General features: G+C 48.8%; 1 protein-coding gene across 6 annotated transcripts in view; it reads right to left on the bottom strand.

The window, feature by feature from the left end:
- LOC144138908 (uncharacterized) overlaps positions 1-18,289 on the bottom strand; it is a 157,960-nt gene that overhangs the window by 107,438 nt on the left and 32,233 nt on the right. For 3 of the 6 annotated variants that reach the window (XM_077671417.1, XM_077671419.1, XM_077671422.1), the window contains 4 exons: positions 7,951-7,980; positions 7,212-7,241; positions 921-950; positions 184-213 (listed from right to left, as the gene is read on the bottom strand). In XM_077671417.1, the coding sequence (XP_077527543.1) occupies positions 184-213; positions 921-950; positions 7,212-7,241; positions 7,951-7,980 (120 nt within the window). The remainder of the gene's footprint in view (positions 1-183; positions 214-920; positions 951-7,211; positions 7,242-7,950; positions 7,981-18,289) is intronic. The other 3 variants (XM_077671420.1, XM_077671421.1, XM_077671423.1) reach the window with 3 other exon arrangements.

Raw genomic sequence — 18,289 nt, 5'->3', positions numbered from 1 at the left:
GCAGTTACCACATGCTCAGAGGTTGTTAATGTAGCCAAAAAAATTTCTCAAGACATATTGGAAATATTTAGGATCTGTTTAGGGCACCCAGATCAGTGTAGTTAAATGCGGCATTGTTTTATCACTGCGTTCTTGAATAACTAATGAACTTTTACTTTGACGAACCAACGTACAGTGACGTACCTTCGGTTGCAGCAGAAGTGGCTTCAGTACCTGCAAACAATGCTTGTGTGATTATAATATGCGTACTACTCTTTTTCATAACCGATTGGAAAACAGAAGGTGGTAAGCTCTGGTATCGTGAGAAATATATTTGGTAAAGGTATTTTCGCTGGATGCAGATACCTTAGAGAACAATAATAAAAGTGCAACTTTATGCTTATTATATTTCTGTATGCTTTCATTGATTTATACACTGAGTGATATATAAAAATGTGGTGAAACAGTCCATTTTTAATTTATTAGCCTTTAATTGTTGAGCAAAAGGAGATAACGAAAAAAGTGTTTATGACGAACGCACAACGAATGGTATGAAAACCGTGATGACAATGGTCATGCGGGGAATAAATGACATCAATTTGCGCATTTTTTGTATCTGAAATATATTTGAAGCCTGTCAAAGGAACCGTGAACATATTAGCAATGCATGAATTTTAACTTCCGCTGCCCTGAACAGGTAGTTATATGCCCGCTGATTTTTGAATTTAAAAGCTTGATGTATAAAAGCTTTGTCGGTCGCAGTCACCACATGCTGAGAGGTTGTTAATGTAGCCAAAAAAATTTCTCAAGACATATCGGAAATGTTTTGGATCCGTTTAAGGCACCCAGATTAGGGTACTTAAATCCGGCATTGCGTTATCACTGCATTCTCGGATAACTAACGAACTTTTACTTGGACGAACTAACGTACAGTGACGTACCTTCGGTTGCAGCAGAAGTGGCTTCAGTACCTGCAAACAAGGTTGTGTGATTAGAATATGCGTACTCCTCTTTTTCATAACACATTGGAAAACAGAATGAGGTAAGCTCTGCTATCGTGAGAAATATATTTGGTAAAGGTACTTTCGCTGGATGCAGAAACCTAAGAGAACAACAATAAAAGTGCAACTTTATGCCTATTATATTTCTGTATGCTTTCATTGATTTATACACTGAGTGATGTATAAATATGTGGTGAAACAGCCAATTTTGAATTTATTAGCCTTTAATTGTTGAGTAAAAGGAGATAACGAAAATAGGGTTTACGACGAACGCACAACAAATGGTATGAATAGCAGGATGACAAATGTCATGTGGGGGAATAAATGACGAAAATTTGCGCATTTGTTGTATCTGAAATATATTGTTACGGAGAGGAATACGTGAAAATGAAGGTGTATTTCACACACACACAGAAGCGAGCACCGCGTTGTACCTAGCCCGAACCTCTTCTGCCTCTCAGCTAAGCCCTAGCACATGTCCGCAATGATTGGGGCTATGTACTAACATTTTGTTCTTTGGGTACTGACACACTGTAACATAACCCCAGCGGCAAAAAGCGCCGTCTCGGGGCTTCCTAGGGCGATATTGTGCGAAGGCGATGGTACGGCTTGAGGCGGGAAACGTGGACAATATCTGTTTTGCCGGTGCCAAGGTGGTAAGTTGGCGAAGGGGTGCCTTGGAAGATTTCGTAGGTGACTGGGGTCACTTGCGGACCACATGGTAGGGTCCCGTGTAAGGTAACAACAGTTTTTCAGAGAGCCCCACGCGGCGGGACGGCGACCACAGAAGAACAAGAGACCCAGGTGGCAACTGGAGGTCTTGGTGGCGGGAGTCGTAAAGTGCCTTTTGGGAAAACTGCGATGAGCAGAGGCGAGAGCGGGCAACTTGTCGAGCATGGTGGGCATGGTCAACTGCGGCTCGGGCATATTCCGAAGTTTGAACTTAAGGCGGCAAGAGAGTGTCCAGTGGCAAAACGGGCTCGCGACCGTAGAGCAGGTAAAAGAGAGAATTGCCAGCGGTGTCGTGACCGGACGAATTGTACGCAAATGTAACGTACGGTAACGCCACGTCCCAATCACGATGGTCGTCTGAGACATACATTAGGACCATGTCGGTAAGTGTTCTGTTGAGTCTCTCAGTGAGACCATTCGTCTGAGGATGGTAACAAGTCGCGATCTTGTGTTGCGTTGAGGAAGCACGAAGAATATCGGCGACAACGCGAGACAAGAAATAGCGGCCCCGATCAGTAGGGAGTTGACGAGGAGCGCCATGATGAAGGATGACGTCTTGGAGAAGAAAATCGGCAACGTCAGAGGCACCGCTGGTGGGGAGAGCGCGTGTAATTGCGTAACGTGTGGTGTAATCAGTTGCGACCGTGATCCACTTGTTGCCCGAACTGGATACCGGAAAAGGACCAAGGAGATCGACGCCTACACGAAAACATGGTTCGGTGGGTATGTCCACCGGTTGGAGAAGGCCTGCTGGGGATGTCGCAGGTTTTTTACGGCGTTGGCAGAGGTCGCAAGAGGCCACATAACGCCGTACAGAGCGATAAAGGGCTGGCCAGAAGTAGCGACGACGCACACGGTCGTAGGTGCGGGAAACTCCGAGGTGGCCTGCAGTGGGTACGTCATGGAGTTGCTGGAGAACGTCCGAGCGCAGACGTTCAGGAAGAACCGGAAGCAACTCTGGACCCTCGGGGCGGATTTTATAGCGATAGAGGACCCCATTGCGTAACTTAAAGAGGCGCCGTGAAGGGTCATGGGAGCCAGAGTTGAGACGGTTCATAATTGCGCTGAGAGATAGATCGCGGCGCTGCTCGTCCCCAAGGCGTAACAAATCCGTTATTGCGAGCACACTAATTGAGTTTCTCGAAACAGCAAGGTCGGGGTTGTCAACCGGGTAACGGGACAGGCAATCGGCGTCTTGATGCAAGCGGCGGAACTTATAAACTATGGTGTACGAATACTGCAGACGCAGAGCCCAGTGACCTAGGCGTCCTGTAGGATCTTTCAGAGAAGAAAGCCAACAGAGCGCGTGGTGGTCGGTTATCACCGAAAAGGGGCGTCCATACAGATACGGGCGAAATTTTGCTACAGCCCAAAGCAGTGCTACGCACTCCCTCTCCGTGATTGAGTAGTTCTGCTCAGCGGACGTCAGGAGGTGGCTGGCGTATGCAAAAACACGGTCTCTACCGTTCTGTCGCTGAGCGAGGATAGCGCCAATGCCATGTCCGCTAGCGTCAGTCCGGACTTCGGTGGCGGCAGTGGGATCGAAGTGGGCCAGGATAGGTGAAGTGGTGAGAGCGGATATTAATTGATCAAACGCTTCTGCTTGAGATGCACCCCAATGGAACTCAGCGTCCTTTTTAAGACGGTCTGTCAGTGGACGCGCAATGTCAGCAAACCCCCGTATAAAACGCCGGAAGTACGAGCATAGGCCACTACAACTGCGGATGTCCTTGGATGAGCGAGTCTCGGGAAATTGCTTGACTGCGCGTACTTTGCCAATGTCGGGTTTGTTATTGCCAACAAGATGGCCAAGGATGATTATCTGGCGGCGGCCAAAGCGACTTTTTTTAGTTCAGCTGGAGGCCCACACGTCGAAATATTATGAGGATGTCTGAAAGGTGCTGAAGATACGTTTCAAAAGAGGGTGAAAACACTATCACATCTTGCAGGTAGCATAAGCATGTTGACCATTTGAAACCGCGAAGAAGAGAGTCCATCATTCACTCGAAGTTGCGGGAGCATTGCATAGTCCGAACGGCATTACTTTGAACTGGTAAAGGCCGTCTGGTGTGACGAAAGCGGTCTTCTCGCGATCCAACTCATCAACAGCTATCTGCCAGTAGCCAGATTGAAGGTCAATAGAAGAGAAATATTTAGAACCGTGTAAAGAGTCGAGAGCATCGTCAATCCTGGGTAGGGTGTAGACGTCTTTTTTGTGATATGATTAAGGTGTCGGTAATCAACGCAGAATTGCCAGGTGCCGTCTTTCGTTTTTACCAGCACCACTGGTGAGGCCCACGCTCTATAATATCCTTGGAGAGCATCTTGTCAACTTCGGCTTGGATGATGTCCCGTTAGGCGCGAGATACCCGATACGGGCGCCTGTGGATGGCGATGGCGTCACCGGTGTCAATTCGGTGAGTCACGAGGCTAGTTCGACCCAGCACTGGATTGTCCAAGTCGAAGATGTCACCATACGAAGCCAAGAGCTCACGCAGAAGGTGTACCTGATCTGGGGAAAGGTCAGGGCTAATCATAGAGTCCAGTTGAGTGGTGGGCGGAGTTGTAGCGGACGAAGTGGGCGGATGGGATATGAGGTTTACGGTAAAAGCAGAAATATGGAAATCGGAGACCGGACAAACTGTAGCGACAGTCATTCCTTGTGGAAGAACCTGGGTGTGGAATGCGAAGTTCAGGAAAGGCAAGGAGACGTGGTTCTGCTGTATGGAGACAATAGTATGGGGAAGGGTGACGTTTCTGGTGAGTAGAACGTCAAGGACGGGCGCAACGACGTAGTCTCCATCGGGGACGGGCATGTTTGAAGAGAGAGGGACATAAGTAGCGGCTTGAGGTGGCAGGCGAACGTGCTCATTAGAGCGTAAGTGGAGGAAAGGTGGGGCGTGGTCGTCGAAGGAAAGTGGGAGCTCACGTCGAAGCAGACCTGTCGAACAGTCGATTAGGGCGGAATGGTCTGAGATGAAATCATGGCCGAGAATGACGTCATGAGGGCATTTGTCCAGAACAAAGAACATAACAGTGACGGGGTGGCCAGCTATGCTCACTCGGGCGGTGCACATACCCGCGACAGCCGAAGTTCCTCTGTCAGCAACGCGAACGTGCGAAAGGGCAGGGGTGAGTACCTTGCGGAGGCGAGAGCGCAGCTGTGCACTGATGACGGAGATGTGGGCACCAGTGTCGATTAGGGCATTAACAGGGACGTTATCAATTTCAACTTCTAGCAAATTGTCTTCGGTCGGCAACGTCAAGAGAGGGTTTGCGGGGTCGGTCGTTGATGCAGAGTCACCTCCGGGAGCTGCATCAGCTAGTTTCCTGGAGATGAACGGCGAGAGTGGTGTGGAGAAAGTCGACGAGGTTCCGGAGAGCGTAACGGGCAACGGCGTTGGGAGGTTGTACTCTCCGGTGGAGCATCTGCTGGTAATTGGGTCTCAAGGTGGGGATGCGAGCGATAGTAGGTTGGGCGGCGTCCATCGTTGCGGCGGGAGTCGTCCTAAAAGGTAATCCTGGAGGACCAGCGGTTGCGACAGTAGCGCGCGACGTGCCCAACACGCCTGCACGTGAAACAAATCGGCCAGTCATCCGGAGTTCTCCATTCAGCAGGTTTTCGATAGCCCGTAGGGCCGTACACATTGCGTGGCCCTGGTGGGGCATAACTGAGGTGGAGAGCAGAAGTTACGGCGCATACTGGCTGGAAGCCCATGTTGGTAATTTCGTCACGAACGAGAGCTTGAATGAGCGAAATGGCTGGAACAGGGCAGGTGACGGCATGGGGCATAGTTTTGGCAGGAGCTGTCGCTTCAAGTTCTCGGCGTACTATCTTTTGGACGGTGTGCTCTAGGGCGTCTCGGTAAGACGGCGCGGGCGAAAACGACTGAGGGGCTGGTGCGTCACAAGAAGATGTAGCAGCGGTGTTGGGCAGCCGTTGGAACTGCTGCGTGATGCGCCGGCTCTTCGCATGCTCGAAGCGCCGGCATTATTTCAGGATAGCATCGACTGTCGTACAGTCCTTGCATATCAGCAAGTGAAAGGCGTCGTCAGCTATTCTTTTGAGCACATGCGCGACCTTGTCCTGCTCGTTCATGCTCGCATCGACCTTACGGCAGAGAGCCAGAACGTTGTGGATGTAGGCGACGTACGGCTCGGTCGACGTTTGGGCACGGGAGGCAAGTTCACTTTTTGCGCGCAACTGGTGGATGACAGGGTTGCCAAACTCTTCCAAAAGCTTGGCTTTACAATCGTCCCAGCTGGTGAGCGTGGATTCATTCATCTCAAACGAAGTGAGGGCCCTACCTCTGAAGCAGCAAGGGAGGTTGGCGAGCATGATAGTAGGGTCCCAACGGTTGTGGGTGCTGATCCGCTCGTAGTGCTTGATCGAATCTTCGACGTCAACGTTGTCAGTGCCGGTGAAGAAACCAGGCTTGCGGGGCTGAGTAACGACGACCAGCGTAGTCGCCGACTCATTGGGCGGAGCCATGGTGGCAGGGTGAATATGACGCCCGCTGCGGATTAACGTGATGAATGGTCACGAAGCCTCGAGGATTTCAGCGCCAAGACGAGAGGTAAGGGATGTCGGGAAACCTCCACCAAGATGTTACGGAGAGGAATACGTGAAACTAAAGGTGTTTTGCACACGCACAGAGAAGCGAGCACCGCGTTTTAGTTGTTGTTGATCCTGATACTTAATGGCGCATACCCAATCAGGGGATCGGTCAAACAACAGAGGATTGTAAAAATGAATGGTATTCTTATCAATTCACGACACACCTTGGAAAGATAATTTAGATAAGTTGGTTTTGAGAAGAAAACAAAACTGGAAAATCAAAGCGAGCATGACCAATCTCAATCATAAAGAGAATCGTTTAGAATTTTCAATGTAGCGCAGGAGAGCAGAGAATACATCCCGGCGGGAGAACCCCGTTTCGGATGCCCCGAACGATAGTATAGCTGGCCCTGTTAGTGATATCCCCAAACTGCAAAGCGGCACCTCCAGGTACTGACGTCTCAGTCGGGAAATACGTCGGCATGTCAACAGCATGTCTGTCGAACACCGCGTTGTACCTAGCCCGAACCTCTTCTTCCTCCCAGCTAAGCCCTAGCACATGTCCGCAATGATTGGGGCTATGTACTAACATTTCGTTCTTTGGCTACTGACCCACAGTAACAATATTTGAAGCCAGTCTAAGGAACCGCGAACATATTAGCAATGCATGAATATTAAATTCCGCTGCCCTAAACAGGTAGTTATATGCCCGCTGATTTTTGAATTTAAAGGCTTGATGTATAAAAGCTTTGCCAGTCGCAGTTACCACATGCTCAGAGATTGCTAATGTAGCCAAAAAAATTTCTCAAAAGACATTGGAAATATTTTAGTGCCGTTTCAGGCCCCCAGATTAGTGTACTTAAATGCTGCATTGCTTTATCACTGCGTTCTCGAATAACTAATGAACTTTTACTTGGACGAACCAACGTACAGTGACGTACCTTCGGTTGCAGCCGAAGTGGCTTCGGTACCTGCAAACAAGGCTTGTGTGATTAGAATATGCGTACCCCTCTTTTTCCTAACCGATTGTAAAACAGAAGGTGGTAAGCTCTGGTATCGTGATGAATATATTTGGTAAAGGTATTTTCGCTGGATGTAGAAACCTTAAAGAACAATATTACAAGTGCAACTTTATGCTTAATATATTTCTGTACGCTTTCATTGGTTTATACACTGAGTGATATATAAAAAATGTGGTGAAACAGTCAATTTTGAATTGATTAGCCTTTAATTGTTGAGCAAAAGGACATAACGAAAATAGCGTTTATGACGAACGCACAACGAATGGTATGAAAAGCGTGATGACAATGGTCATGCGGGGAATAAATGACATCAATTTGCGCATTTGTTGTATCTGACATATATTTGAAGCCAGTCAAAGGAACCGTGAACATAATAGCAATGCATGAATTTTAACTTCCCCTGCCATAGACAGGTAGTTATATGCCCCCTGATTTTTGAATTTAAAAGCTTGATGTATAAAAGGTTTGCCGGTCGCAGTTACCACATGCTCAGAGGTACTTAATGTATGCAAACAAATTTCTCAATACCTATTGCAAATATTTTTTTAGCCGTTTCCGGCACCCAGATCAGTGTACTAAAATGCGGCATTGCTTTATCACTGCGTTCTCGAATAACTAACGAACTTTTACTCGGACGAACCAACGTACAGTGACGTACCTTCGGTTGCAGCAGAAGTGGTTTCGGTACCTGCAAACAAGGCTTGTGTGATTAGAATATGCGGACTCCTCTTTTTCATAACCGATTGGAAAACAGAATGTGGTAAGCTCTGGTATCGTGAGAAATATATTTGGTAAAGGTATTTTAGGTGGAGGCAGAAACCTTAGAGAACAATATTTAAAGGGCAATTTTATCTTTATTATAATTTGTATGCTTTCACTGATTTATACAATGAGTGATATATAAAACTGTGGTGAAAGAGTCCGTTTTGAATTTATTAACCTCTTATTGTTGAGCAAAATGAGATAACGAAAATAGGTTTTATGACGAACGCACAACAAATGGTATGAAAAGCGTGATGACAAATGCCATGCGGTGAGTAAGTGACTTCGATTTTTGCGTTTGTTCGATCTGAAATATATTTGAAGCCAGTCAAAGGAACCGTGAACATATTAGCAATGCATGAATTGTAACTTGAATTTCTAACAGTATATATTTGAGGAAACTCTCTTACACTATTTTTTATTCTCCTAATTACTCAGGGGCTTAAGGAAAAGCGATGCCTCTCGCTCCTTGTACCAGGGGGTTGTAAATAGGGGAAAGAAGTTGCACACGTGGGGCAAGGTTTGACTTTTCTTCGACCTTCTTTTGTACTAAATGTGAGAGTATGCCCGCTCATTTTTCCATAAAACTGTAAAACACCGAGTCTTTTACCCCGCAATGGCGCGTAGAATGCTTGGGCAGTAATAACTACTTCTTGTTGTGGCTTAGTGCAAAAGCACCGGAAGGACAGTTCAATTCTAAAAAAAACTATTTCCTTGGTCATCTTGTTCTGGAACTTCACTGTGGCCCTATGTTTTCGACAGTGGTGATTGCGGCTAAGAGATGTCAGACCACACAAACTTTCGCCCGCATGCCCCTATCGAGACCATGAGCACTCACAGCAATTTCGCTTGCTCTGCTCTAATAGATTATACTATCAACATTAAACGGGCACTGAAAGTTTTTTGGTGTGCACTAAATGAACTAGAATGAACTAGTGCAATCGTTCGTTTGGGTGCTCAACGTCTTCTGTGCCAAGTATAGAATTTTTACGTGCAGCGGAAAGCTCATACTTTTGTTGCAAAGTTTGTTGTTGCGTTCTATGCCTTTCCTGGGTGTTTTTGGGCTCCGCCGTCTTCTTGTGTGTACGTGATGGATTATCCAATGCGCGTAACAAGGCAGAAATCATCATCTCTCACTTCCGGCGAAGAAAAGCGTCGTCTGCTCAGCGGGGACGGGTCACGGCGGCGTCTTTTGTAAATAAGCACTTCCTGCAGCACGCCAACGCTGCTTGGTTCGTCCATATTTATCTTTTTTTTATTCATTTTCACGCTTGCCGTAACGTTCATTGGTTGGGCCGACATGAAAATGACATGACGATAGCGACGCCGAATTAGTTGTCAACCGCCTTCCCAAACGACGCCGGCGTCGACACAAACACGTCGGCCGATGGTAAGTCCGTGTCGTGTGAGCGGCTGACTGACCGAAGACGCCGACGACGACAGATAGGCCAACGGTTGTCGGCAATCGAACGAGAAACGAAAACGGCACCCGACAACAACATTGTTACAGAAAATGTCAGGACTGCTTCTCTGTATGGGCAAAACCTCCCCGCCAGCTGCACGGCCGATGAAGAAGGGAATGAAGCGCCTTTTGTGGGCGGAATCGATGGTTGCTCCACGCTCTCCAGTGAACCACCGCCAGTACTGTGAACAAACGCTACTTTGCCTCTTACTCGCCTGCTTATCCCCGTAACAGTCTTGGTGAAGGTGCGGGGCTGTCCCAGCGGACAAGGGCGTCCCTGGATCTTCGTTGAAGCCATCGCGTAGCTGGCGTCTCGCCCGTCCAAGAAAACATGCCCCCCACCCCCCGACTCAAGGCAACTCTTCGGCGACACCTCCCAACGGCTGGCAGCAACAACGAGAGCCGCGGAAGTTTGAAGGGAAACCGGAAGAATTTGTCGACGAATAGCTCACCCATTACGAACGAGTGAGGAAGTACAACCGCTGGAGCGCTGCGGACCGGCTTGCGAACGTCGTTTTCTCCTTGGACAAGACAGCGTTGACGTGGTTTGAAAACGACGAGGAAAAGTTGACCACATGGGACGCATGCGTCGAGGAAATCAGGAAGGCCATTGGTAATTTGGAAGCGAAAAAGAAGAAAGCCGAGCAGACACTCCTTCAGAGAGCGCAAGTTCCCAGGGAAACATGCATGACCTACATAGAGGAGAGACTGAAGTTGTGCCGGGTCGTCGACGCTAGGATGACGGAGGACGACAGAGTTGGGCATATGCTTAAGGGCATTGTGGAATACGTTGTAATTTTCTCATCAGTAAGGACAACCTGAACACCATCTCTGACGTAATCCAACACTGTCGCAGGTTTGAAGCGCTCAAGATGCGTCGGATAACGGCAAAGTTTGGTCGACTACCAAACGTCAGAACGGTCGCCAGCATGGACGTCAACTCGTCTGTCGACCTTTCGTCAACCATACGGCAAATAGTTCGTGAAGAGCTGCTCCGACACAGTGACGTTGCCCGTCCCTGGACCCCATCTCACAACAGCGACTCACGGCACGAGGCACCTCCGAATTCCTACTTTTCTACGACGCACGTGGAATCGTTACGACCATATGTCAACGTGGCCGACTTCGTTGACGACCGGAGAGATGAGATGTATACTAGCCCGACACGAGATCTCTACTATAAATCATGAGGCCGTTTCCATCGTCCACAGGACGCCTAACACTCGGACGAGTATCGGCGTGCAAGACCTTCCAGTCGCCAATTCCCATCCGGGCGGTTTGACTCTCCTCGCGAGCCACCGGTTTGTTACCGATGTGGGGTCGCCGGTCATATCTCGCGGTTTTGCCAGCGTCGCAGCCCTGGATCACGCGAGGGCCCGCGGTTTACCTGGCCTAGGGGTAGTAATTATAAACCTGGCAACCATTTGTCACTATCATTTCCACCCACTGGCAACAACCAGCATCTTAATGGTCCCCGCAACGGCTCTCCCGCCTCCGACAGGAGTTTGACGCCACCGCCCCTACGCCAACGCCAATCTCCGTCGCCTCGGCGGCGCCCCTTGTCACCGCCGCCGGGAAACTAACCGGCGTGGCCGATGGGTGTGAGGTCGCCGGACAGTCTCTAGGAAACGTACCTCTGCCCGTCTTTATGGTCAAGAACAAAGTGGAAGTGTTTATTGATGGTGTGCAGACGATGGCTTTAGTTGACACTGGAGCAACAGTTTCCGTTATGAATAGGGTTTTTAAGGAGCGTATTGGGCCTAAAGTGATGTTCGCTGGGACCATGGTGCCATATTTCGAGGTGGTGGGGGTGAGTCATTATGCCCCATCGGTATTTGTGCGGTGGACGTTTTCCTAGACGGCAAACACTAACAGGCTGAATTTTCAGTGCTTCCGAGGTCCACACGTGATGTTATTCTCGGTATCGACTTCCTCCGTGAATGAGGCACTATGGTGGAGTGTGCGACGGGTGAGCTCTCCATGAACAGCATGTTCCATTCAGTACTCGCGGAGGAGCCTTCTCTCTGTAAAGAACGCGTTCTGGTTGTATCCGAAGACACGCTTCTGCCCGCCTGCTCAGAGTCTCTTGTTCCCGTGTTGGCCCGCGATGCTGGTGAGCCTACCTCTTGCGCTATAGCTGCACCCATTGCATCAAACTGCATCAAGAAAGATGTTTTGTTACCGCATTGTTTGATTTCGGTAAACAGTAGGCGCAGTCTCTTATGGGCCGTTAACTGCTCAGCGGCTGGTACTCTTTTGCCGCGGGGAATGAAACTAGTGGCGTTTGAAAAAGAGGTGAGAGTATCCCTGGCAGGAGTGACCGAAGAAAGGTGTGATTCTGGTGGGAGCTCGGCTACCCTCGATGGACCATGCCTGCAAATGATAGGCAAGGGTCTTTCTTTTACCGAGAGGGAGGCACTAGCTCGTGTCCTCTGCAGACATGCATCGGTGTTTGACGTCTCGCAAAAAGACGCCAAGATCGACATTCCGTCGTGCCGCTCGCGACACACCTTCGATACCGGAACCTCCCGGCCAGTGCGACAGAAACCTTACCGGGTTTCTTCGAGCGAGAGAAGGAATATTGCGGACCAGGTCAACGAAATGCTGCAAAAGGGTGTTGTGCAGGAATCAGCTAGTCCGTGGGCAGCACCGGTGATTCTCGTAAAGAAGAAGGATGGCTGTTGGCGATTTTGCGTTGATTACAGGCGCCTGAACGCAATCACAAAGAAGGACGTCTACCCACTACCACGAATAGACGACGTCATCGAATGCCTGCGCTCTGCTTCGTATTTTTCGTCAGTCGACCTAAGATCTGGTTACTGGCAAATTCCGATGTATCCAGCCCACAAAGAGAAAATGGCTTTTGTTACTCCCGACGGACTCTCGGAATTTAACGTCGTGCCGTTCGGCGTCTATAATGCTCCTGCTACATTTGAGAGGTTCATGGACACAATTCTGCGAGGCTTGAAGTGGGAGATTTGCTTGTGCTACCTCGACGACGTGGTAATTTTTGGCCGTACTTTTGAAGAGCACAACACACGCCTTGACACTGTCCTGAACTGCCAAGGAAAGGCCGGTCTTGTGTTGAATTCGAAAAAGTGCCAGTTCGGTGACTGCCAAGCACTCGTTTTGGCCCACCTAGTTGACAAACATGGCGTTAGACCTGACCCGGAGAAGATCGCAGCCGTCAGCCATCTCAAACCGCCCCATTCTGTGCGTGACCTTCGAAGCTTCTTAGGCTATGCTCCTATTTCCACCGGTTCGTGCCTAAATTTGCAGAGCTGGCTGCTCCTCTCTCCCATCTTTTGCGCAAGAATGTGTCTTTCAACTGGACGCCAGAGTGTGAGGAGTTTGCTTACTTCTTTTGCAACTTAGGTTTTTGCTTACTTCTGGCGCAATACTTCGCCACTTCGACCCATCGGCTTCGACCGAAGTTCATACGGATGCCAGCAGCATCGACCTCGGAGCAGTACTCGTGCAGAGGCATCACGAGGCCCAAAATGTCATCGCCTATGCCAGCCGGACACTCAGCAAGTCAGAAAGAAACTATACTGTGACCGAGCAGGAATGTTTGGCGGTTATCTTCGCTGTGCAGAAGTTTCGCCCTTACATTTACGGACGTCCTTTTACGGTTGTCACGGATCATTATTCTCCGTGTTGGTTGGTTGGACTCCGTGATCCATCGGGGCGACTCGCCCGCTGGTCTCTCAGAGTCCAAGAATACGGCTTCGTTATATCATACAGAAGCGGCCGCCGTCACACCGACGGTCATTGCCTTTCCCGGCTACCACTTTCAACGACTGCGTACAACGCCGACAATTTCGACGACTACCTCGCACCAGTATCTAAGGAATTTCCCAACGTTGAAACCTTTCGATGAGAACAACAGAACCATCCCCAGCTGGCCCCATTCTTCGCCGGTGCTCATGCATCCGCCCCTTCTAATCGCTTTTCTCTTCCGGACGGCCTGCTTTACAAGGCAAACAACGGAACATCTGGTGCGCGGTTTCTTTTGGTTGTACCAGAGAGTCTGCGCTCTTGCGTACTGGGCGCTATGCACGATGATTTGATGTCTGGACACCTTGGTTACGCTAGGACATTACACCGCGCCCAATAGCTCTTTTACAGGGCCAACATGCGGCGCACAACTGAAAAATACGTCGCCACCTGTACAGAATGCCAGCGTCACAAGCGTCATGCCGCCATACCTGCCGGTCTGCTTCATCCTGTGCAACCACCCACTGCTCCTTTCAAGCAGGTTGGGGTTGACCTTGTAGGCCCACTTCCACGAACACCTGGCGGGAACAGCTGGATTGTCGTCTGTGTTGACCATCTGACGCGTTATGCGGAAACCGCAGCTGTTCCAACTGCTTCAGCAACCTCTGTGTCGGTGTTAATGCTGCATGCCCTTATTCTTCGCCATGGCGCCTCTCGTGTGCTTATCAGTGATCGTGGCCGCCAATTTATTGCGGATGTTGTGGAGGAATTACTTCGGCTTTGTACTTCGCAGTTCCGGCATGATAGCCCGTACCATCCACAGACGAATGGATTGGTTGAACGCTTGAATCGCACACTCATCAACATGATCTCGATGTACATCTCCTCCGACCATAGAAACTGGGATGAAATACTACCATTCATCAGTTACGCTTACAACAGCGCCCAGCACGAAACCACCGGCTACAGTCCCTTCTACCTCGTCTACGCCCGCTCAGCTAGGACGGGTATCGACACCATTCTACCATTTTCCTTGCACAACGAGGCATCCATTGCCCAAACCCTTTGCCTGGCTGAAGAATCCCGCGAATTAGCCCGTTCACGTACACTGTCCTCGCAGGGCCGTTCTAAGGACCGATACGACGCTCGCTACCGCAGTATTGCATTTTGGAAAGATGATCTGGCGCTGCTATGGACACCTTTAAGGAAACCCGGTTTGTGTACCAAGTTTTTTGCCGTTACACTGGCCCATTTGTTGTTTTGGATCGTGTCAGCGATATCATCTACTTCATTTCACGTCTCCCTGCGACCGGACGTCGGGCAAGCAAGACTCAACTTGTACATGTGGCACGCCTTAAAACATACAACCCGCGCGCTTCTGAATGACTCTCCGTGGGAGTTTCGTCGGCGGAGGGGGAATTGTTACTCAAAATGTCCGGACTGCTTCAATGTACGTGAAAATCCTCCCCGCCAGCTGCATGGCCGATGAAGAAGGGAACGAAGCGCTTCTTGTGGGCGGAATCGATGTTTGCTGCACGCTCTCCAGTGAACCACCGCCAGTACTATGAATAAACCCTACTTCGCCTCTTACTCGCCTGCTTATCCCCGTAACAATATTGCCGTAAGGAATGCTGCTCTGTTCTGTTAGTTCCTAGAGTGTGAGAAACATAGTACGCTCAATAAAATTCATGCCGCTCAACACATACGATCCGTATTGCGGCTTAGGACGCTCCGTTCGTTCGCAATGCCGGCAATTCGTTTTCTGGAGCTGCAACACGCATATTCGTGTGCGACCAGGCACGCTTGTAGAATATACAAGCTCAGTTATTAGCAGAAAAGGAGCTACAGAGGGTTTATTAGGTAATAAGGAATCAAAATCAACCAAAGGTTTTAGCGTAAAGCATAAAATAAATGCACGGCGAGAACTATTCCCGCAGGTCGAAATCACAGTCGCAGCCCGAAGAGAACGGTTGCCGGAGGTCAGCTATGGTGGAGGCGTTATGTAACCTTACTGCTCAACTATTATTCAAGAAATGTTCAGTTAACGAGCCGGGAATCTTGCAATCATGTACAAAACATGGATGTGACAAAAGAATGGGTTAAATGTAGTATAAGGTAATTCTGGCACCAGAGCCGGTTATTTTGTGGCGCATTGGACTACTGCCTCGCGCCAGCTCAAACAAAGCCTCTGGTTCAAATCTGGCAGGCAGATGCTCTGTCTTTTTTCCTATGCTTTATAATCAGTAATGTTTGGGAATCGTATTTTTGACTCCCAAACAAACTTTTCGGGTAAACTGTGCAACTACCATATCAAACGTCAATGAATGTTTAAGTAATTGGTACGTTTCCTTGAGTTTTAAACTCCTACCTTGAATATATAAAAAGGCGCTCGTACCTTCAGAGGACGAAACACCGATGTGTCTATTTTTTAAAATTGGTATGTCTTTTTTTTGCCTTTAGATAGTTTTCTGCCATACACTTAAACAAGGCACAAGGTACGAGGTATGTGCGTGTGAGTGGGGGGTAGGGAGATATATATAGCCATGTTCACCAACCAAACCCTCCACGTAACACAACTGGCCGCCCTGAGCATGTCAACAAATTAACGAACAGCCTTTATAGAGAAAAAATGGGCTAAAGGAAATCAGGAGAAAAAGCCAGGGTGGAATATTTGTTTTGTGTATTTATATGCACAGTCGAACAAAGAGGCAGGCACGCATGGCCCCTCAACTTACACTGCTCTTCCGAGATCGTTCGTTATATCTTTGATTTTCTAGCAGTTGATAAACAGAGTCCCGTAGGATTCTCCCAGAAAACTAGAGGGGAGGGAGGGGAAAATGGAATGCAAGACGCAATCTAAAATTAGAGAGTGTACAGTACCGTGCAACCCTTCCGCTGCCTTTCCTTACAGGTGTATGTGTTTATAATCGATCGGAATAACGGAATGGAATACTGCAACTGCCTGTGTACGTGCGCGCATGGCGTCAGCACAGCACAATCAAGTTTTATATTGTCGCGAACGAGCGGACAATAAAGCAATGTATAAAGCGACGTCGGTTCGGAAAGCATGTGCGTGCTCACTCTAACAAATCTTGAGGCCAGTCTTGAGTCATTCGCTTACATATTTTAGACTTCCGTACGATCCGCCCCATTCCTTCAGTCAGGTTTTCCTGCCGTAAGCTTAGGTCAGGATTCATGAGCGAAATCATAAAAAAATACCCAAACGGAACGCAGAAAGTCAGACGGCCCCATCCAAGAGTGAGGCTGCGCCGCCGAATATCGCAGCATCAGACGACGCCTCAACCGAATGTTCTTGCATACGTCACCGAGAAGTGTTGCATCATGGGCAGTCGTGCTCGGGCGGTGCCCATGATGAGGGTGAATCGCGGCGCAGGCGAAAATGCGATGATTTCATTTGCAATAGCTTCACTACTACTCAACGCTTTACCAAAATTCATGAAAGAGGTGAATAATAGGAAATTGGTTTACCCGAAAATGCGAATACCCATTTATGGGCCAACACTGTTTTTAGGGCCCCTCTCTTATTCTACCAGTGTACGCAATGAGACCTCAAATATTTGATTTGAACGGACCGTGTACGAGATGCATTTCATTAGCGTAAATTCCGAAGTAATGCTTGCTAGTCCTGTAGGTAGTTCTGCAACTACACGTAATTACATTTGCATGAAACGAAGTCCCAAGCTATAAATAAAAACTAATGTTGAAAGGTGTGTCTAACGAATTATGGCAAGCGCTTTCAGTGGTCGTTGTACATGTACACATAGGGGGCTATGTAACAGCCACTGGAAGTTAAAAGTGCATGTTCACTTTGTTGACCAAAAATAACAATGGGTTCGATAGCTTCAAGATAAATGTCCTCTAAATACGATCCCTTACGTTAACAATGAGATAACGATTTTACAAAAAAACAAAATACCCACACTTAACCTAACAGAAAGTACTCAAATTGATCCCAGCACTCAAATGATGTCCGGCGTAATCCTAAGCAGTGGAGTTAAGTCACTACTAGACGGACTGCATCTAGAGCAGGGCCATGAAATATACGGTCGCCTACCGTTTCTTCGGTCGCCGAAAATTCGGACCCGCTTGTTTATTCAGAAACCTTCACGGCAAGCCGCTTATCGCACTGAAGTTTATGCATATATTGCCGCGAACCATGCAATTGTTTGTTTATTTGTGTTTTGCTTTTACCGCACGGCTGCGCCGGTCTGTGTTATCTCTGTGCCAAGGGAAGCGCGTGTTTCATTCTTACTTTCTGTGCCGCGTGTGTTATCTGTTCTGATAGGGAGAGAATTCCTATCTAACGTGAGCAGCCCGGAATAATCTTCTTCGATCCACAATGTTCTTGATGCGAATCGACGGTTCTGAAACCACGCGCGCCCAAAAGATAAAAAGCCTGCAGAGCAGACGCCGGGGTATTCGACTCTGCGACGTTTGCCGACGCACGTCACTTTGTTGACCGCTGCTTCGCCGCCTCTGTATTCTTTTGGGTTGTTAGGGGAGCACAATTGATTGATTGTAGGGTTTTAACGCGCCGACGCAACGCAGGCGATGAGGCGCGCCGTAGTGGCGGGCTCCGGATTAATTTTGACCACCTGGGGATCTTTAACGTGCGCCGAAATCTCGTACAAACGGGCGTTTTTGCTTTTCGCCTCCATCAGAAAAGCGGCCGCCGCGCGGCCGGTAATCGAACCCTCGACCTCGTGCTCAGCAGCGCAACGCCTTAGCCACTGAGCCACCGCGGCGGGTTTAAGGGAGCACAAATTCGCTCCAATAAACTTGTTTCTTTTCCAAAACAACTGCGTCGTCCCTGGCTTCGTGAATTCTGGTGAGGTGCGGGGTACGCACCCTTCATGCCCACTACAACCTTTGAAAGCCGCCAAGCCAGTCCAACAAGAGCCAGCCTCAGACGGCAAGATTTACCACCCGAGTTCGGTCTACTACCGGAGAAAGCGAAGAAGAAAGACGTCGCAACCAGCACTATGGTGAACCAAGCCGATCGTCCCGTCGTTCTGCAGCAGCCATGGGATTCCCA

Source organism: Haemaphysalis longicornis, unplaced genomic scaffold (assembly GCF_048455015.1).
Source record: "Haemaphysalis longicornis isolate Haplotype H1 unplaced genomic scaffold, Haemaphysalis longicornis Haplotype H1 scaffold_5, whole genome shotgun sequence".
Lineage (NCBI taxonomy): Eukaryota > Metazoa > Arthropoda > Arachnida > Ixodida > Ixodidae > Haemaphysalis > Haemaphysalis longicornis.
Note: the sequence above shows the minus strand (reverse complement) of the source record. Positions and strands in the feature narration are given on the sequence as shown.